Source organism: Hylaeus volcanicus, chromosome 4 (assembly GCF_026283585.1).
Source record: "Hylaeus volcanicus isolate JK05 chromosome 4, UHH_iyHylVolc1.0_haploid, whole genome shotgun sequence".
Lineage (NCBI taxonomy): Eukaryota > Metazoa > Arthropoda > Insecta > Hymenoptera > Colletidae > Hylaeus > Hylaeus volcanicus.
The window spans coordinates 11,570,855-11,593,153 of record NC_071979.1 but is presented as its reverse complement, the minus strand read 5'-3'; the positions used below and the strand labels follow the sequence as shown (position 1 = coordinate 11,593,153).

Sequence of the window (22,299 nt, the reverse complement as noted above, 5' to 3'; positions counted from 1 at the left end):
GTAAGTGAAATTAATTTCATAAGCGAGACTACGACACATTTGAATAAGACTTGTGAATTAAATAGGTTAGAAAATTAAATACAACGACAAATGTGAGGTTACGTGGTCTTCGACAGTCTCGAGACAAAATTACAGTCTGCCTCATAAGAGCGTGTCGGCTATATTTCTGTGAATGTTTATATATTTGTACAAAATTTTATATGGGTCGAATCTACACCTAAAATATTAATACGCATTTACCTAGTAAGGTGACCAATATCCTCCATTAGGAATTATAGCTTGACAGTCTAGGCATGCTGTCTATTCATTTTTCAGGGTAAGATGCTGGGAACGACCTCCATATCTTTCCAATGTGATGTACAATTACTCTTATTTTGGTAATACACCTTCCTCTTAGTTTGTACTTCATTATGGACCATACATTACAGCATCGTTATCACTAGACTGCCGATCTTTATGCAAAATAAAATCTTTACAAATGCACCTACAAAAATTGAACCCAAATAGGAATTTATTTTACCCTGCAAATATTATAATGTGAACTTTACTTTCATTATTTTCATATTCTTGCACATTGTGTGCATTTTGTAATTTTTTGCACATTCAAACTTCCTATAAATGTATAAAAATCTGCAGTCTATTTATCACCATAGTATGGTAACAGTGTTTTCCTCTTTTCATCTTTTACAGAAGCGACTTCAATGTTTAGGGTTGTTGTCTTCTTGCAACATCCACTGGTCTTTAGTTTGATTGAACCAGCAATTCAAGGATGTGAGAAGACCCCTTCCATATAATTTCAGCATTGTTTGTGCATTCAGATTGTGAATGAAAATACATAAAGTCCCGAAACCTCTTGCGATAAAGCAACTCCAAACATGCACTTTTATGGGGTGTTTTACACTTCTTTGTATTATTCTTTTTCCACAGGCAGACCAAGCATGTCTAATAGGACACCAGACCCAAAATGAAGATTCATCAATGAACACTGTATTGCTCCAATCCCAATCACTACTTTTGTGAGCCAACACCAGACAATTTTTGACAAATTAGTAGAGAGCATGCAAGACAGTGCCAAGCTATAATTGCTAATGGAGGATATTTGATACCTTACTAGGTAACTGCGTATTAGTGTTTTAGGTGTAGATTCGACCCACATAAAACTTTGTACAAATATGTAAATATTTACAAAAATATAACCGACACGCTTTTGTGAAACAGACTGTAAACTGTAGAAATTTTCACGAGTTTCAGTCTGACAGCCAACATGTTAGGTTAGGTATTTATCTTCGTAAATGATTCTGCTATCGAGAGAACATCTCCCGATGTTCTTTTACTTGTTTTCGTTAACTCGATAAGTTCTCGATAAGTCTTTACGCGCTGAATTCCCTCGCACTTCATTGATTCGTTAATTAGGGATAAGAGTAAGGAGAGAAGTTAGAGGTCATTGATTATAGAACCCGGAACTCGCGGGTCAAGTGGTCGCAAATCGACTGGAAATAAGTTCGAATTATGTAACTGAGATACACTGTTATGTTTGCGATGAGATAATCTCGTTTAAAGTGTATAAACATATCGAGATTTTATATCTTCTTGCATTTTTGCACAGTCTCATAGATTTACATTTCCATTTGCCATAAATGCATAAACATTCACGGTCTGATTATATTATTTGCAGGATATTATAATACATTACAGAAGAGTTATTAAATCAATTTTCAACATGTTAGATAGTGAAAAATGAATTTTTGTAAGTCTGTATAGCATTTTTAAAGCTGATTGGCATCCCTTCTAAGTAAATGAATTTTGATGAAGAGTTATCAAATCAATTTTCGAGATGTTAGATAGTGAACAATGAATGTTTATAAGTCTGTGTAGCATTTTTAAAGCTGATTGGTACTTCTTCCAAGTAAATGAATTTTTTCAGGAGTGTATAGCATTCCTAAAGTTGATTTGGTGCCCCTCCTGAGCAAATAAAGTTTTAATACTTCATTATAATCCTGTAGAAATGTTTGATAAGTGCATACCTTCTTAGTGTAATACTTATGCAGCTGCGTTTGCCCGCCGTTCCGGCGCCAAAGGCACAAGACTTTGTTCTTGGGACTGTAGGTCATATTGACCAGCCGTTCGTACCACCATCGCTCGACGATAACGCCGTTGACGGACCTCAGCACCAAACCGTCGTGACGGACCTCCAGGAAACGCAGGTCGCCCTCGGCGTCGATGCCAGCGTGAACAGTGAACGACTGTCGATGCATTTGTCGCGACGTGAGAGGCTTCAAGTCTATGTCGTTCCCATACTAAAATGTTCAATGAACAGACCTCGGTAACTCTCGCTAATTTAACACTTACAATTAAGCTGTTTTTATTTGAGTTGTCATTCAAGCCATTTGATATTTTGATTATAGATCATATTATCACATAATATTTCATTACGTCATTGATACATAAATGATCAGCTTGTTCTGTTCTGTTCTATACTGCATTAGTGCCTCATACATTTCATGAAAATACAGTGGGTGTAGAATGTATTCGTACACCGATCAATTTCTCAGAAAACTTTTATGTGAAGTTGTAGTTTCTCAACTTCTTTTTTTATAATTAATGGTATTTTACATATTCTCGGAAATCTCTAAGATAAATATAGTCCAAACAACATTTACTAGTTAATATAATGTGTGAAATTAACAAAAAAATGTGAAGAGTGGGTAAAAGTATAGAAGCAATAAGTATTTGTACGATTCTTATGACGAACCATTCACAGTAGACTTTGTAACGTAAACACATTAGTTTATTGCTCCATACGAATTAGAAAATATCAAATTTCCAGTGAAGTACTTTTAAAAATGGCTCTAATAGAGGAATTGAAGAAGATCCCACCTCGAATAACTAATAATTTAGTTAATTTAATGCTTAGAAGAGTTATAATAATTATAAAATCAAAAGGAAATTCTATGAAGGAAGTATTATACATATACTTGTAAATTAATGTAAATTTCTTTTCTTTTAATGAAGTTTCAAAAATTAAACAGTTGTGCGAATACTTATTCCTTCAATATTCTATCGATTAATTGTTTTTTTCTTGTTAATTTCGCAACTTACATAAATAGCTATTTTTTTTTTGTAATCTATTTATTCTAGAGATTTCCGAGAATATGTAGAATGACATTGTTTAAAATTACAATTTTACATAGTTTTTTTGGAAATTGATCGGTGTACGTATATTTTCTACATCCACTGTGTGTTTTACAGAATTAAATTTGCCATAAAATGTATATTTTCAGTGCCTTTACCCCTTGGCCTACAACCACGAGTGAGACTCGTGGTAAGGAATTTGGACCATAAACAATAAACACGAGATGGACATATCTTTATTGTGACCTGAATGTAAAGTTTAACGTGGCATAGAACGTGTTAACCCTTTGTACTCGAGAGGTGAGTCTCAGTCACCACTAGGTTTCACGCAGCAAATCTCTACAATACCTAATGTTTCTTTAGGTTTAATTTCTTTGGAGCTCGAAGTGCTAATAAAATGATTGTCAATGCGGTAAAGGTGAGCTTATTCTCAAATCTAGATAGCTTAGAATTCATGGCAATAGAATGCTAAGCTATCGAGTTGCTGGTAGATACCAGAAAGAAAAGCCTCGAGTGCAAAGGGTTGATACGTCCCGTGTGAGTAGATGGCGTTAGTGTTGGCTTCTTTCTTTCTTCTTTTTCTTTTCTTCATTATAGTGCGTAGATAAATATTAGTGTGTTGGCTGGAGCGTGCACGGTGTAAAGAGTTGTAATTTAGTCTGTATATGTAATCTATATTAATCTTGTTATAATAAACATAGTATTCTAATATAACATTGGCTATATTAATACATGTCCAATGCCAGGTTTGCTATGGATAGAGAAAATAAACAAAGTCCAAGATCGAGGATCGTCTACTCACAAGATTGTGTACTTGGTCGAGAAGTTGATTGAGCTCCTGGCTGTAGATCAGGCCTATGTGACTCTTCCCGAGTAGTCTTCTCACCTTGCGCTTCATCTCGTTCTTCTCCACGTTCAGCATGACTAGAATCGCCGTCAGATTGTGCAGCAGGGTGCATAGCAGTCTGTCTTCGTCGTGCTCGAGCCTTTTCTTCTCGCTTTCGCTCAAACTCCTGTACCTGTGGCCGGACAATCTACTTAAGTTCTCTGTTTCTCGGGTTGTCTACAGGGTGACCCAGCCTAAGTGATACGGAGTTTTAACTCCAAAACTATCGGTCGAATGCAAAATTTCAAATATGGAAATTGCATGGTAAAATGGGGCTCATGTTTCAGCGAGAAAGAATTTTTGTTAACTTTGTTATTTAACGAGATATGATGGCAAAATTTCGTTTTTCAAATGGAACTATATATTTTTTTTTATACCATGCGATAGCATTTTTCAAGACGAATTCACTAAGTTTTAATGTATTTACCCAATTTTTATTAGTTTTTAAGATATAACGCTTCAAAGTTTGCTAATTTTCAAGGAAAAATCTCGGATAATTGATGCAGTAAGCACCATGCGGTTCTTGAAATCGATTCGGAGGGTCTCGCTTGGGATTCTAGGCCCAGAATATTGGGATTCTTCCCATTTTCAGGCTGAATGTGTGCACTACGATTTAGCATTGTATTAATATCAATTCACATTATCAGTTCACATTATAAAGTGAACATTTTTTAATTTGACGACCCTCTACACCCATTCCAACATATACAGTATGTCCCACGAAATCCTGGACAGCCGATTATTTCGTAACCTATTAAAGATGCGAAAAAAGTTTCTTATATGAAATTGAATGCCAAGAGGTGGCTGATTTATTGGTCGTAACAATTTTTTTTTATCATTATTGTTTACAGAGATATGAAAGTTACGTTTGGTTTTTCAAATAGGATTATATACTTTTTGTTTGATCAATAGATAGTACGTTTCAAGACGAATTCAGCCAGCTTAATGTAAACACCCTTTTGCAAATAGTTTTTAAGATATTACGCGTAAAAGTTTACTGATTTTCGGTACAAGACAATCTGCGAGACCAGGAAGCACAGTAGGGGATCTCGACTCTCGACCGCACTTGAAATGCTACGGGTTAGACCGTGCCTCTTGAAACCGATACGAGGAGACTGCGGTAGGAACGGCAGGCCTAAATTCTACATAATAGTTTTTTTCACAACCGTTACCTTTACGGCATGCAGAAAAATGTCGCCCATGTTTTAGTAATGAACCTCCATACCCTCCAACAGCAAACGACTTGAAGTTTATTTTTCTTACACAAGGCAATTATCAAATCAGCCAATAGAACGAATAGGAAGGCTCGGTGTTTATACTAATGGGAACCGAAGGAAGGTGGACCGCCGAGAGATAGTATCGTAACCACCAATTGGATTCGTGTGATGGCGCGAAAACATCACAGAGGGGGAATCCGAGTTTGTTTCGAACCGTTAATAACACAACAGCGAATAGCAGTTTTTTCAATTTTGCACTGAAATACAATTCGTTCACTGCGCTATTTAGACGTTGGCACTGCCTTTATACACATTGTCGAAAGCATAAGCATCGAAAGGGTTAAAGATTGAGAATGTTTCTGAATTGTAGTGAACAAACATCAAGATTTTACCGTCGTTGGACTTGGTTTCGGCCGATCAGGATATCGTTGGTGGAAAACCTCGCTGACTTGACGATATGACAAATATCCATGACCTTGCAAGCGCAAAAACTCCATGTGAAGGAGTAATACCCATAAAATGCAGAAAACTAAATTTATAACACCTTTCCTTCTTCTTTGAAGAAATGTACTACGTACAGTAAACGATGTCTGCTTGCAGTAACAGTTTACCAGTCACTCACTAGCCCCCGAACCTTCAATAACCATAAATGGAGGACCCTTCGCGTTGCTTTCAGTAATAAGTACAGCATTTGGCATTTATGATTATGGAAGGTTTGCAAGCTAGTGAGCGACTGGTGAACTGTTACTGCAAGCTGACACTGTTTACAAGCCACTTCCTTTTTTCGATTTTAAATTATTGTTTTATTTGGAATCTCCTTCCGCAAACAGATATCCAAAATGACTCGCTTTTTACTGTACGTAGTACCTACATTTCCTCGAAAGAGAAGGAAAGCTGTTATAAATTTTGTTTTCTCTATTTTATAGGTATTGCTCGTCCACAAATTTTATTAATTTCCTCAAAGTTTTCTAACCAATAGGAAACAGTTTCTTTTTTCAGGAAGTAGCTAATAGCTCTTCTGTAGAATTTTCTTCAGACCTCGGAAACCGTTTTCCTACCACAAATATTCGAACGTTCAAAGTGCCTAGTTGCTGTCCCGGGTTAATATAAAAGTAAAGAAAATGTCTTTCACAACTAAAGACAAGGTGGAATTTGTGCGCTTGCGAGGTGATGGATATTTATCATATCGTCAAGTCAGCGAGGTTTTCCACCAACGATATCCTGATCAGCCGAAACCAAGTCCAACGACGGTAAAATCTTGATGTTTCTTCACTACAATTCAGAAACATTCTCAATCTATAACCCTTTCGATGCTTATGCTTTCGACAATGTGTATAAAGGCAGTACCAACGTCTAAATAGCGTAGTGAACGAATTGTATTTCAGTGCAAAATTGAAAAAACTGCTATTCGCTGTTGTGTTATGGACGAGTTATTGAAGGGTTGATACGCCCCGTTTCAGGGAAGGAAAACGCGTGATCTGAGACTACGGTCGCTTCGTACCCTAGATTATTTTCTTGCGGTCTAAAAACGATATCGGCAAATCTCGTATACACCGTAGTAATACCATTCACATCTGAAACAAATTTCTGTACCCCTTTGGTAGGAATTTAAATGCAAATTCTAATATTAATGTCTTGGCATCATAAGTATTTTCCATTCAAATGTATTATCAATTTGTTAATTACTTCAAAGTACGAACAACGCGGTAAATTCTGAGGATTTCATGTATTACGTAATCAAATTGTAAAAATGCGAATTTTTTGACTGATTTTAAATTCAATTTTCACTAAACTAAATTTACGTTTTATTTGCTCCATTGTTTTCTTTTCCGCTACAGTATTATTTGAGCATTGTACGTATCCTAAAGTTATTGGAAAGTATTGATAAACTGACACTAAAACGATTTGACGGTAGGTAATTGATAAGATATTATGTGGCATAAGAATTGTTAGACACAACCTTTGTTAAAATTCATTCTAAAAAGACTAAGGTGTATACGAGACCTGTTGATATTGTTTTTAGGCTTCAATAAAATAACAATGATTTCCGAGCGCGCGGTTCGCTCACCTGAAACGAAGCACACCTCTATCTTCGACTGTTCATTACAAAATTAATTTTGATAACTCTTTCTTTGGCAGTAGTTCACTTTCTTTGTATCTTTTACCCTCTGTGGACAATATAAATAATTTGCAAGCCTCAACAATGGAAGGGTTAAATGTTCAATCGTGTCTTTTCTCCAAACTAAATACAATTTTTTACACGATATCCATTTTTTTCAGATCAAACATGTCTGTGATACATTTGAATCCAGCGGGAGTGTTTGCACTCTGTATACGAAAAGAACACGAACTGTATCACAGAACAGAGAGAAGGACGTTTTGGCTGCATTTAATCCAAATGCCAAATCTTCCATTAGAACAGTCGCAATTAACTGTGACGTGTCAAAATCGACCATTCACCGAGTTTTACAGTCGAATGGTATGAAGCCTTATAAGGCTGTTTCGGTGCAGCGCATCTTCGACAGAGCCATATTTTTTCGAGAGCACAATCACGGGGGAGACATACCTAAATGAGAGAGTCGAGACCCCCTACTGTGCTTCCTGGTCTCGCAGATTTTCTTGTACCGAAAATCAGTAAACTTTTACGCGTAATATCTTAAAAACTACACTAACGATCAAAACTTGGCGCACAAATTTTTAAACGGTTCAAAGACATGGAAGTTTTCAATCGATTGGAATTAAACTCTCTGAGGAGTAGTTTTGTAGTGTCCACTGGGCGTGTGTAAAGTTACATGGGCGAGGGTTGACGCGAAGGGGTTAATTCACCCCCCTAAAGGGGAGGCTGTAGAAAAACGTCTCTTTGAAACAGGCCAGGGATGACGGAAGGGGTTGAAAAATTCAAAAAAACCTTTGGGGCGACTCTCCTTGATGCCCTTGTTACGTGCCGATATTTTCATTTTTATTTTTCTTGATTTCGTCGGCAGGAATGTGTTCGAGATGGTTTACCATCCCGAATTCGTTCTAATCGAACACAAACCTAGCCTTTGACGGTAGTTTATTAAATTCATTTTTGAACAAAGTTACACATTCCTTCCTTGAAATCAACGTCGTCACGCCATTTTCACCCTGCTGGCAGCGCCACACCTTGTATAAAGTTTTGTAAATATATTCAATTTGTTAATATTTTAATAGGTTTAGTATAGTAAATATGTTAAATGCGTTGCTTGTTACGAATGAAAGGCGTTAAATCATGTAATGTAACAACGGCGTATACATGTATAATTGTTGGAAAGATAAGCACATCGAATATTACCATCGCGTTCAAATATCACGGTTACAGATATCATTGGAAGAAGGACATGTAAATATCGCGCATTTAGGTTAAACCTTTATTTTGTTATTTCTTCTTCATGTACGCTCTGAATACCGAAGCCGTAACTCGAATAGCAGCGTGGTTCGTCCGCGCGCACGTTGTCGCTAGGACGAATCGAGCGGTTTGGTGGGCGCGAGGCGCGAGACGAGGTACAACTCGTAAACACCAAATTCTTGCGTGTACCGAGTCGCGAAATCTCGAAGACTTTTTCTATAAACTGGCGACCACCGAGTTTACGTGGTCGAGCAAGGCACGAGCCTTCTCACTTCTCATCGTACAGTCGCACGAAGCGTGATATTAGTCCGAGCGAGCTAAATTGACCATAGTTGTATTACCGTGAACTTAGTAGTATTATACGAAGTGAGTGGTAGGCAAACACTCTAGTTCCTCGTAAAACAACTCGTTTTATTCAATTTCTTTTATTAATTTAATTTATTTAAATACTTTGATATTAAATCTTTTTTTTTGTAAATATAATTTAGCGTTAATTATACAACTCAACCTTCCTTCAACCACAGGGCGACCAGAACAACTCAGAACATCGAGACCAGCATTTTTCTCGATTTGTATTGTAAAGATATTTAGTGGTGAGTTGATTTTCTTCCAATTAATATTTTTGTATAAATGATTATGAATTTATTTTGTTGTGACCACTCGGAATATCAATAAATGATATTTCATTTCCGGGGAATCCCTAATTGATGTTCTCGGGTGGTATTTCCATTCATCTTTCATACAATATTATTCCGACAATTTTCTATTGTATTATCTTTATCATATGAAATCACTGTTGTTCAAATCTGGGATATCAATAAATGATATAATTCATTCCGGGGTAACCCTAGTTGATATCCCAGAAACGAATAAATATAGCATATTCATATGCTTATGAATAAAGCAATTGCGTGTCCGAATCCGCGAACGGCGTTGACATGGAGTTACTCGTACACCCCACAGACGGGTCTGAACACGGGAGGTTAATTTTTCCCAAAAAACGACATTTTCGTATTTTAATGCTATTCACGAGGGAAAAAGACATCAAAACTGTGTCATTCCAATGCCTTGGACCGTACCATATGTGTTCCACGCAACGAAACATCGTTCCAACCCTTACACTTGAGGTGAACCACCCCTACTTAGCTCAGGGGACTGTTATCGAAACGGCATCTGTTGGGCTTTCATTCTTAACGTATCGAGAACAAACATGGTGAATTTCATCGCTCTTTGATGTCTGAAAGTCCTCCCTTACGAAGGGGGTTGAAAAGTCGCAAGCTGTTCCATCCCCTCAAGGGGTGGCTATGGGGTGCATGGCACGAGTAATGGCATTTCCTGGATCAGGGGAGTCCAGAGAATGCATCGAGTGCAAAATCGGGACTGTCGTCCAAAAATTGTGGATTTTAGGGGGGTGGGGGGTTGTGAGGGTGGGTTTGTCCGAGAGCGATTTCAAGGGGTGAATTTTGTAGGGGGCATCAAACAGAATCGCCTCAAAGGTTTTTTTGATTTTTTTTACCCCCTTCCGTCGCCCTTGGACCCTTCTGAAATGCCGTTTTTCTGCATTACCCCTTTCTCATCACCCCTCGTCAATGCAACTTTGCACACACTCAGAGGACACTTCAAAACTAAACCTCACGAAGTTTCCCGAAGATCGGTTGAAAACTCTCGGGAATTAATACGTTTTAAAATAGTGTCCCGTTTTTTTTGACGGCTAGTGTATATATTTTTGATAAAGGATATAAATTTATTTCGCTGTGATTAAAAAGAAATTTAATATTTATATATAATTAAAACACAACTGGCATGGAACACCCATGTCTAATTTTTAAAATTGTAAATATAATATATGTATGGGCCCAGAATATTGGAATTCCTTCCATTTTCCTTCCTTGGGACACATTTTAAATGACAATATTTTGGTTGGACAGGGTGTGCAACGCAATTTATGCAAGATTGAAAAGAAGTTAAACGGTATAATAACTTGTACATTGTTTTTGTTTTTTTATAACTTCATTTTGCCATTCAACATCCATGGGAGATACGATACGTACGAATTGCTCACATTATACAAGGTGTCCCAGAATTAGTGTAAGAACCGGAAATGTGGGGTAGCTGAGACGATTCTGAACCACAATTTCCTTTCCAAAAATGTCGGATGGTGCTTCGTTTTTGAATTATTAACGAAAAACCGTCAACCAATAACAGCGCTCGAGTAGCGCGCTCTCAGCTGACTACGCCGGGACCTGACGCAGCCAGCCAATCCTGGCTCGAGCCTATCCTCTCGCGGCTGAGCGTGCGCTACACGGCCGCTGTGATTGGTCGGTGGTTTTTCGTTAATAATTCAAAAATGAAGCATGCTCAGCTACCTCCCATTTCCGGTACTTACACTAATTCTGGGATACCCTGTATAAATATAAGTTGAAACTTTTTGTAAATGGATAAATTACATCGAATGAGAAATAATTCGGACCATTTTCGTCTGCAATAATGTAACTTTACAATGGTGGTAGTACTCTCGTGGTTCTTCAACGTGTTCACCCTTTAAAATCTTGGTTATTTTGAGTAATATTAGGGGACCAGAAAGTAATGTCGTTCCTTTTACATTAAATTCAAACAAATAAATTTATATGTGTTTATTTTTAATCAGTTATATAATTGTCCTCGTTATCAATAACCTTCTGCCATCTAGTGTGCAAATTTTCAATATCTGATCGATAAACATTGATTGGTACACGGTGAGCTGGTAAATAATAAACAAGTATTTGCATTCGCAGAAACGACATTACTTTCTGGTCCCCGTAATATTAGGTTGTCTCAAAAGTTTCTTTCGTGAGTTGCATTCAATTATTTTCTGTGGCAGTGTTTATATTGTTGAAGCAAATGTTAATTTGTACAGTTAACTTTTATAGCCACAGATGGCATTACTAATATTAAGGTTCTTCTATTGTTTCTGCCCTTCTTTTATCGCTGTAAGACTGATGCTCAACCAAAGAGTTTTTCATATGTTACCACGTGTTCACCTTATATACTTATATGTTTTATATATAATAAACATTCCTACGTAACAAACTAGACAGGTGACGTGCCCATTTTTATTATAAACATATATAAATAGACAATATAACTCCTTAGACATTGATGCTGTAACAGTAATGAAGCGAAATGAATCGTAGACATTTCAATAATGTAACATAAAACATACAATATTGTGTATATATTAATTATTAATAAAACGAAAGAAACTTTTGGGACAACCTAATATATTAAAGTGTACGTTTCGTTTTAATACTGATTCCATTTTATCTATAACTTTTTCTCCATAATCACCGGGTATAATTTTTAAATTTTCTGCAACTGTAGTTACCAAATCTATAGATTCTGTTAGAGGTAATCCTATTGTTTCCAATTTCTTTATGGCCTCAGGTAACATTTGGAAATGGCTCTGAATAAATGTTAAATTTTGTTGTAAATACTCGCATCGTAATGCTTCTTTCGCCGATTTAATTGACCAAGCCTCCTTTTCATCCAACGATTCTATGACGTCTTTTATTCCTTTTAAATGCGTTGCATAAAAAAACGCAAGTTCCATCCAGGTCCAAAAATATGCAACATATGCTATATGCAAAATAAAAAATATATTTTTGGAATCATCTAATCGTGACATAAATTTCTGTCCAGGTCCCATTCGTCTACCTATTTTCTATAAAAATATGCATTTGCATAAAGATCCGCAGTCTACTAATAATTAACTGACACAGTGTTCCCATACATACCTTTCCATCATCTCCCCAGGGCCTTGGTCCATGCCTATCATGTCTCGTTCTTGGGACACGGCGTCCAGGAATGCGTCCTCCCAAAACTGCATCTGGTCCCAAAGTGACGATCTCTCCTTTCCAAGCAACCCTGCGTCGTCATCATACAAAGAATCGTTTGTTCAATATTTTCCAGACGAAAGCGTAGAGCTTAGCCCCATTGAGCTCTATTCTAACTGGAGTGTGAACTCTTGTAGGAAGAAGTAGAGGCGACGGAGGTCCGAGGAGAAATGCAAAATGGCTGGTTCCGGTATTATCCTATAGCAAATTTATTTGTAATGGGGAGCAAACATACGCCGTAACATAACCTACCCGAGCATCGCTGAGCATCGTCGAGTGAGTTACTTTCAGATTGTTTTCCGCATAAAATTGGATAAATACAATATAAATTGAATTGTGACAGGGACCGATGGTTTGCGACTGCGTACTAACTGTCGTCAGTCTCTGGCATAGCTTGCACCCGACATGCTAACCTCTTTGTTGTATCCGCGTCTACGACTGTGTAATCTGTGTTCTTATATAATTAATAAACATACTATTTATAATCCGAGTCTTCCCCTTGGAGCCGCCTTTTCCCAACAAATTGAATTGTGACAAATAATAAAATTTACCTCTACGCCAAATTGTATATATTTGTATGATCTAAATTATGGTATGTAAATTATGTATACTATTTCATTATTATTAATGTTTATATCGTTTTATATATAAATAAAAAGGAAATAAAGTTCAAATCTGTACGAATATTTTTTTTACGCATCAAATAATACCTAGTGCCACGAAAAGCAAACAAAGAGGAGTCTGTTCTCCCTCCACACATAAATTTGCTATAGGATTAGTACCACCGGAACCTTCGACCATATATACATGGACTGCTCAAGCCTACTCTTTATACACTGAGCAGAGCGTAACCACCATCTCCATACCAAAAGTGAGACTTGACGCTAATGCGCATGCGTCGAATTCGAGAACTATAGCAAAAATTCCATCTCGATGACAGGCTGACTGCAGCTTTAACCAATGGTCGAAGAGTAGTTCCTTTGAGTATATAGACATATACTCAATATACATTTCTATATTTCTATATACATTTCTATATACTCAAAGAGTAGTTCACCAAACCGTCCAAAATTTCACTTCGCGCCTTTCCCTACTGCTATCGCCCATTGACTATAGCGCTTGCGCACAACTGCTTATTCGTAACTTTGGCATGGCAGATGTTGATTACGGACAACACTATAGCTTGAGCAGTCCATGTATGTATGGTCGAAGACCGGAACCACTCATCTTGCATCTCTCTCGGACCGGCTTCTATCTCACAGTTCGCACTCCAGTTAGGATAGAGCTCAATGTTTAGCCGTCTTCTGTCCAACATACCTTCGAACAAGTACGTTCTAGCAGCTTCCGGACTGGGTGCAGCCGTGGTCGGCACCAGGCTTCCAGCGTGGTACCGGAAGCCAGTGCTCAACGACGATTTGCTGGACCAGACGCTGCCGGTGCGTTGCTTCGGCTGCCGCGGGAACTGAAATCGTAAATGTGTATCAGAATCGTTGAACGACTCCAGGACATGTTACTTCATACAGGATTCGTGAGCTTGATCCTGCTCTAAGAGTATTTAAATTTCTAGCGTTAAGCTCGATTACTCTTCTTGGTTGGTAAGCAATTTCATACAAGCCTCTTGCAAGCATTCGTTGAGTGACGCTACGGCACGTGATTGGCATCGTTCCTGGAGGCATCTAACGTCTCGTTAGAGTGCCGGATCAACACTAAGAAACGTCAAGGAACGTTCACTGAACATTTTTATAGATTCTGGGGTAACAGAGTAGCTAATTCGTAACAGAAAACGTTTCTGAAGGAGGATGCCATTGCTCTCTGGTGCGTTATACTTTCATCTTTTGGAGGACGCAACAGATTTTGAAGGTTAGGTTCCTGGAGAACGTTTTTGAACTAGGATCCAGTATTGGGAGATTTAGTATACGAATATACCGATATACAGGGTGTTGAACAAAAAGCATTCAATATTTATATGGTGTATAGGGCACACTGTACTGAGTAAAAAAGCTTTAGTAAACATAGGTCTAAAGGTCAACCGTTTCTGAGATATAAACATTTTTGTTTGCTAATATCATGATTGACTTACTTGCTTCCGTACTCGACCTCGCATGCGATGTTTATGTCAGTGTTTATAAATTGCGTTCTGAATGTTCCCTCCCATTCAAGTGCCGACAATTTCGTTAATTTCATTTTTTCAATTTCTTGTACAGAAATGAGCGCTGGACACGTGGAAAATCTATAAATATCGAAAACCCAATAGTAAGTCAATCATGATACTAGCAAACAAAAATGTTTATATCTCAGAAACGGTTGACCTTTGGACCCATGTTTACTAAAGCTTTTTTACTCACTACAGTGTGCCCTATACACCATATAAATATTGAATGCTTTTTTTTTAACACTCTGTATATATCCCTGAAGGGGCAACACGATAATCTTGCCCGAGGCGCCAATATTGCTAAAACCGGTCCTGGGCAATCCTACCCAAATTCCTTGCCTTAACCTCTTTCCATCTCCCAATCTGTTACGAAACACCCTGAGTACTTGAGAGAAAACTTCAAAAAATCAATGATCCTCTACGAATCAACCACTCCGTTCTCCTGAAATCTACGAAAATCGTCTAAATTCCCAAATTCGTCAACGTTCCTTGCAGGCAATCTAAAGTTCTAAAAGTACGTGTGCTGTGTCGTGTACTAGCGAAGGAAGAAACGTGAAACGTGTTGGAACGTTACGCAAGCTTTCATCGATATCCGTCGCGTGCAAACGCTAATCAGGCTGACGACGCCGCATGCTTATTCATTGGTTCGACCAACGGTTCGAGTTTTTCGATTACGTCACTTTTCGTGCCACGACTATCGACGATCGGCCGATCCTCGTTGCTCCTCTTCGTCGCTAGCTAATCTAACGTCTAATTCGCCTAACGGAGCTAATTGAGCAGGTGTAAACTCTCGGGAACGACTCTAACCGATCGCTCTAACAGCTCTAATGTAATCTATGTAAACAAAAAATTGGGGAGAGGGGGGGAGAGAAAAAAACAATACTGATTCAGTTGATAATTTACATTGCCTTGCTCGACCTCGCTATCAGAGACAGTGCTTCGGAAAGAAGCTTGGTGCGCTTGCCGAAAAGCAGGATTAGTGATAATGCTACCTCCGTCTGTGGACAAAGCTTCGCTGCTTCCTGTTCCACCTCCCCGCCCACTCTAAAAACACATGACGCTTCTATATAGCACAGTCAAACAAGATCAAACGTCGCTGATTGATTCGAATAGAATTCTCGTCAACTGAACAGCGAAAACTTGTGGTCATGGCATTGCCTCTTCGAGTTAAGAATCTTACAGGCAGCATTTTTTCGTCGAGTGAGGTTCACTTCGGACTAAGATAATTAATCTAACTAATTGTGACGAATGGTCGACTCGGTAGCGATGTTGATGGTAGCGAGTCGTAGGAACAAAATTGTGTTTCGGTTGGTGGAATTATGTAGCCAATAGGTGGGTACATTGCGAAACCTATTGCCTTCATAACACTAGTTTACAGCCAAAATGTATTAGGTTGTCCCAAAAGTTTCTTTCGCTTTATTAATAAGTAATACATGCACAATATTTTATGTTTTATGTTACATTACTGAATTGTGCACGATTCATTGTGCTCCATTACTGTTGCAACATGAATATCTATGAAATTAGATTGTCTATTTATATAAACACGACCACATAAAATAATTGAGTGCAACTCGCGAAAGAAACTTTCGAGACAACCTAATACATTCAACGGCACAATTTTTTTCTTATGTATTTTGGCCTACTGAACTCGACAATCGCAAGAAAAAATTTTTCTATGAATAGGTTTTTTTTATATGAATTTTTTTTTCGATTTTTTTCTGACATACCTTCATATTTTAGGCCATATCTCGAGTTAGAAACGTCAGATTAAGTCGCGCAAGACGCCATTTTAAAGGTAATCGAATTTCCAACAATTACTTTTCACATTATTTTCCAATCGGTTCAAGAGTTTAAGTGTTACGAGCCAATGTATATGAGAAGTTTTGATTTTTTCGGCTAAAATAGAACACGAATATTTCTTCCATCATCATGGAAAAATAGGAACTGTCAAATTATGTCCAGTTTCTTATTGTCTACGTATAGATCGCACTTTTACGAAGAAAACAAACTTTTGTTGAATAAAATCTATGGATAAATACCGGAGGTAGGAACAATTGAGTAAAGGTACAAAAAGGGTATAGGCCGGATAAGAGGGTCAAAAGTGCCCTTGAGCCAAATTGATCAATGAACATATCACGTAATAGAGTGTTAAGAAGAAACCATTTGTGCCAAGTTTGAACCCCGTACCCTTACTGGAAGGGTAGTTACAGGGCGAAATGCAATTTACAGTTTAAGCTGTATATCTTTCGTTGTACTGTATCAAAAAGTTTGAAAAAAATTACTGATATTCTACTTTACGGCGTACATGTTTGTGAATTTTTTCAGAATTTTTCACTGTAAAATGGATTTTTTAAAAATTCGAAAAGTTTAAAAATAATTCGTTTTGATAGAAATTATGAAATGACCACATTTATATTTTTACACTGTTAGTGTTTTGTTATAATTATTAATCTATAATTTTTTCAGATTTTTGGAAGTGGTGGAACGATGTTGGAAAAATCAAAAACCGATATTTGTTTATATTATTACCTTAATTTTTTATGTGACCATGTTCATATTGTGAAAGTTTTAATACCTTATTATCGTTATCAATATATATGTAATTTTTTTCAGATTTTTGTAGAGGTGTATTACATACAAAAAAATTATAAATCGATATTTTCTAACTTTTCGTGCGCAGAGGAGTAATACATTCGGGTAGTTGATATTATTATTGCATCGTATGGTCGTTATATGCATATTAAAAGTAGTTTTACATGTATTGAACAAGTTAAGATTTTAAGAATTACGTTTGGTTATGAATGATCAAATTCCGTATGTAAGTTTTGACTTTTCTCCCGTATCCATTTGAACAATGTTCACTTATCTTTATTTATACAATAAAATAAACAGTTCCGGCCATGTCAGCACGACTCTTCAAAATAGCCTTACTTTGTGAATATTTCCCAAACTTACGTTGGGCTTCCCAAGGAAAACCCAACTCCATTGGTTTATGATACACCAATTGCTATTCATAAGTAAAAAAACTCAGAATTTCCTGTTAACCCTTGAGAACTAAAAGTTCTCCTGACTATAAAAGTAAATAAACGAAATAACAAAATGCCCACTGAAAATCTCAATAGCAAAGAAAACAAGTCCATAGAATAAGCCTGGTATATCTAACTTCACAACAATGACTCATCTAAAAATTAAGTAATCATTGGTCTTTTTCGACATTTTTTCTAATATTTTAAGTTTTATATTATTTGATACATATTGATACATACTATTTTAAACATGTATATGTATAATAACCATTCGATGGAGTCAAAATATCAAAAACCCGAATATATTACTCTTCTACGCACGAAAGGAAATATCGATTAAATAAGGTATTAAAACTTTCACAATATGAACATGGTCACATAAAAAATTAAGGTAATAATATAAACAAATATCGGTTTTTGATTTTTCCAACATCGTTCCACCACTTCCAAAAATCTGAAAAAATTATAGATTAATAATTATAACAAAACACTAACAGTGTAAAAATATAAATGTGGTCATTTCATAATTTCTATCAAAACGAATTATTTTTAAATTTTATGAATTTTTAAAAAATCCATTTTACAGTGAAAAATTCTGATAAAATTCACAAACACGTACGCCGTAAAGTAGAATATCAGTAATTTTTTTCAAACTTTTTGATACAGTACAACGAAAGATATACAGTTTAAACTGTAAATTGCATTTCGCTCTGTAACTACCCTTCCAGTAAGGGTACGGGGTTCAAACTTGGCACAAATGGTTTCTTCTTAACACTCTATTACGTGATATGTTCATTGATCAATTTGGCTCAAGGGCACTTTTGACCCTTTTATCCGGCCTATACCCTTTTTGTACCTTTACTCAATTGTTCCTACCTCCGGTATTTATCCATAGATTTTATTCAACAAAAGTTTGTTTTCTTCGTAAAAGTGCGATCTATACGTAGACAATAAGAAACTAGACATAATTTGACAATTCCTATTTTTCCATGATGATGGAAAGAAATATTCGTGTTCTATTTTAGCCGAAAAAATCAAAACTTCTCATATACATTGGCTCGTAACACTTAAACTCTTGAACCGATTGGAAAATAATGTGAAAAGTAATTGTTGGAAATTCGATTACCTTTAAAATGGCGTCTTGCGCGACTTAATCTGACGTTTCTAACTCGAGATATGGCCTAAAATATGAAGGTATGTCAGAAAAAAATCGAAAAAAAATTCATATAAAAAAAAACCTATTCATAGAAAAATTTTTTCTTGCGATTGTCGAGTTCAGTAGGCCAAAATACATAAGAAAAAAATTGTGCCATTGAATGTAAATTTTTTTTTTTATTTTGTAAACTAGTGTAATTAATCGATATCGATCGTGTACCTGCGGTTGATTTGGTAATATGAGTCTCTAGGTCCCTTTTTTTAAACTCAGTCCACCAAGTGGGTCTCTAGTTCCCTCTTCGAGATCCACCAAACTTCTTCTGGCTATTGGTACCGTTTACACGAAAGGTTCGAGCATCGATTCGCTTCTTCTTTTGATAAAATGTAAAAAGAGTATGTTTATTGGAAGAGGAAATGTCTTCTTGTAGCGAAGATCATTTGTTTCTATCGAAATCATTTCTTTGTAATTTTTAAAAAGAAGCTAACATTAACCCTTTCGGTACGGAGGAGCGGGCCGCGGTTATACATTCGTGGTACGAGGAAGTTTTCCATAATAGTGGTCGCATCGTACGGCAGCGTAAGTTACGAAAACGTGTTTTGCGGTTTCATAGAAATCTCGAGCGTGATTGACACTAAACTTCTGTTACAAAAGTTTCACATTAAATATCCCAAACTCTACAATAGGAATAGAAATTAAATCAGTAAAAGAAGCCAAATTCTTGGGAGTTATATTTGATCAAAATCTGAACCTTAAATCGCATTTCTTTTGAACATTTTCCAAAAAAGGAAACGAGACAAACACATCGGCAAACTTCAGATTTATTCGAACCCTACGGTTTTGCCCATATCTGCTTTTGTAGTTTTGTAATGCATACTATAGAAAATAATCATACCCGTTTCATAGATGCCGCCTATAGGCAGCAGTAGTACCGAAAGGGTTAACAATGGTCAAACCTTTCCTTTATTATGTAAAGCGTGGTGGCTGTCAGCCGTATTTATTTATTAGAACATCTTATGTAATATGAGAAGGAAGAAAGATCAATCTCGTATCGAAAAGAATGTCGCGCTCAGCCCAGAGAGTCGATTATCTTTTCGGTGATCTTCCTTTCTTTCAACAGAAAGCGTGACGATTATCTGAGAGACGTTGAGAGAAGTTTGAGAATTCCAACGGAAGTCCACAGCCTCGTGGCCTGTTTTACCTCAGAGTCGAACGATGTTAGTTTGCTGAGAAACTTTCCTTTTTTAGTGAACATATCCAGGAACATGTCCGTCGTCGATTGATTCTCAGCCGCTGGCGACGTGTGGCCGTGCGGCATCTCCAGGTGAACCTGAGGTGGATCTGCCACGGAGCCAAAGCGTACAATTTGGATGTTTAATAAACGAGATGCCGGAAAAATGATATTTAGGAATATGATATCAACTCGCTACGAACCTAATTTTTGCCTCTCGTCCGCTAACTCTGGCTGTGAGGGGGATTGAGGCGACTTCAAGTTCTCCCTGCTCCCAAAAGGACTGGACGCCTAAAATAGAATCGGTGAACAATGAAATAGGGTATGAATAACACAAAATAAAATAAATATAAGATAAAAAAAAGTATATATAAAATAGAGCATTGAATAATACAGTTTCAATCTACATGTATGATGCTTACTTGGGACATTATGGAGCTATCGAAGCCACCCTCGGACAGGTCCTTGCTCCAGTAGTGGGTGTGCGCGATCTCCATTAGCTGAAAAACCGAGGCCATTCCACCCAAGCCAAAATTATTGTAAGTGTGTCCAAGACCGTGAGCCACTGCTTGAAGGCACTTTAGCATTCCCTTGTAAACTGGTTTCGAAATGCACTGTTGACAAAAACAACAAGGGTCTTTCTTCGATAAGGATCAGGGTATTGAACTCTGATCCTTGATCAAGGCACAGGGTGTTGGACTCTGTCTTTGATCAAAGAACAAGTTGTTGAATTCTCTTTTTAACCAAGCAACAGGGTGTTGAATTCTCTCTTTAACCAAGAAACAGAGTGTTGAATTCTCTCTTTAACCAAGAAACAGAGTGTTGAATTCTCTCTTTAACCAAGAAACAGAGTGTTGAACTTACCACATCGTCGATATGATCATCAGGGCTGATCTTCTTATTGAGACTTTTGTTCAGCTTCGTGACCACCAGGTCTCGATAGCTCTCATCTTCCATCAGCTTCTTCAGTCTGTTCAACTTGAGCCAACCAACGCCTTCCCCAGTCAGGACTTGGTTCACCACCTTAAACGAGTTCAATATTTAATATCAATGTCTCCTTAACACTTTTAATTACCAGCAGTCTATTTACAGGTTTCTTAATTCCAGGATCGTCTTGTAAGAATTAATTGACTGTCTTGTTGGTCATTTACTTACAATCAATTTAAAGAAACAGATGAATCTTTTGTCATAGCAAGTATACAGTACGTAGAAGTGAATGTTTATATTAATATGTATTGATATAGTGAATTCATAATAGTATAATTGTCCATAACAAAATGGATTAATATACATATATTAATACAAAAAATCCTTTTCCAAGTCTTGTTGGTCATTTACGTACGATCAATTTAAGGAAAGAGATGAATCTTTTGTCATAGCAAGTGTGCAGTACGTAGAAGTGAATGTTTATATTAATATGTATTGATATAGTGAATTCATAATAATATACTTGCCCATAACAAAATAGATTAATATATATTAATACAGAAAATCCTTTTCCAGGTAGTAAACTGTTTCGAGATAAACTGGTAAATGAAGTGTTAGTAATCATGGCGATTTTATACCAAATACATACGTCTGTTAGGAAGGCTTGGTTGTCGCTGTTGGTGCTAGACCGTTCAGCGTTCTGCATCCTCTGAATATCCTCCTGGCTGCTCTTGTTCGAGTGCTTTATCAACGACGAGCGCTCGACTAATCCAGTTTTGCCAGCTGAAAAGTTCGCAAGTTGTATTCATTACTCGGCTACTTGGAAATCGTTCAAAAGAATTGATTCTAAGCGTTATACTTTTAGGGAAAGGTCCGAGCATTGGTTTGTTCTTCTCCGATTTCTGCGACTGAGGATGGAGACCGGTATTTCGATTAGAACTATTTTTACTCCCTGGAAATGAAATCAAACGAACGAATTTAATAAGAGCACAGAAGAAATTCTTATCGACAATCAACTTACCGAATAAATCACTAAACATGCTGCTCGTTTGCGCAGCGATGCCATTTAAATCGCTACTAATATTGCTGAAAAAATCACGTCCGATTTCCCTGCGCCCTCCTCGATTATCCGAAGCTACCAATTGTGTACTGCTCGAATCCCTTCGCTGCATCATTACTGGAGACTGCGGGGGCGATTGCTGCGAATCACTGGAACCCTGAAAAGTTTCCATCAATGATCACTTGACTGCGGATTTTATGCATTCAAGATACAAACTAATATAATAAACACTTGCTAAACGTAACCAAAAGGTATGTATATACAGTCAGTCCA

At 37.0% G+C, this 22,299-nt stretch overlaps 1 protein-coding gene across 1 annotated transcript in view; it reads right to left on the bottom strand.

Annotated features, from left to right (window-relative positions):
* The window catches only part of LOC128875193 (MAP kinase-activating death domain protein-like), a 102,563-nt gene that overhangs the window by 35,940 nt on the left and 44,324 nt on the right, over window positions 1-22,299 (bottom strand). Inside the window, exons 16-27 of the mRNA XM_054120581.1 lie at window positions 21,988-22,183; window positions 21,826-21,918; window positions 21,616-21,749; window positions 20,904-21,062; window positions 20,462-20,653; window positions 20,243-20,330; window positions 20,010-20,149; window positions 15,530-15,670; window positions 13,792-13,936; window positions 12,376-12,505; window positions 3,935-4,151; window positions 2,025-2,297 (exon numbers count right to left, since the gene is read on the bottom strand). Of these exons, the coding sequence (XP_053976556.1) occupies window positions 2,025-2,297; window positions 3,935-4,151; window positions 12,376-12,505; window positions 13,792-13,936; window positions 15,530-15,670; window positions 20,010-20,149; window positions 20,243-20,330; window positions 20,462-20,653; window positions 20,904-21,062; window positions 21,616-21,749; window positions 21,826-21,918; window positions 21,988-22,183 (1,908 nt within the window). The remainder of the gene's footprint in view (window positions 1-2,024; window positions 2,298-3,934; window positions 4,152-12,375; window positions 12,506-13,791; window positions 13,937-15,529; window positions 15,671-20,009; window positions 20,150-20,242; window positions 20,331-20,461; window positions 20,654-20,903; window positions 21,063-21,615; window positions 21,750-21,825; window positions 21,919-21,987; window positions 22,184-22,299) is intronic.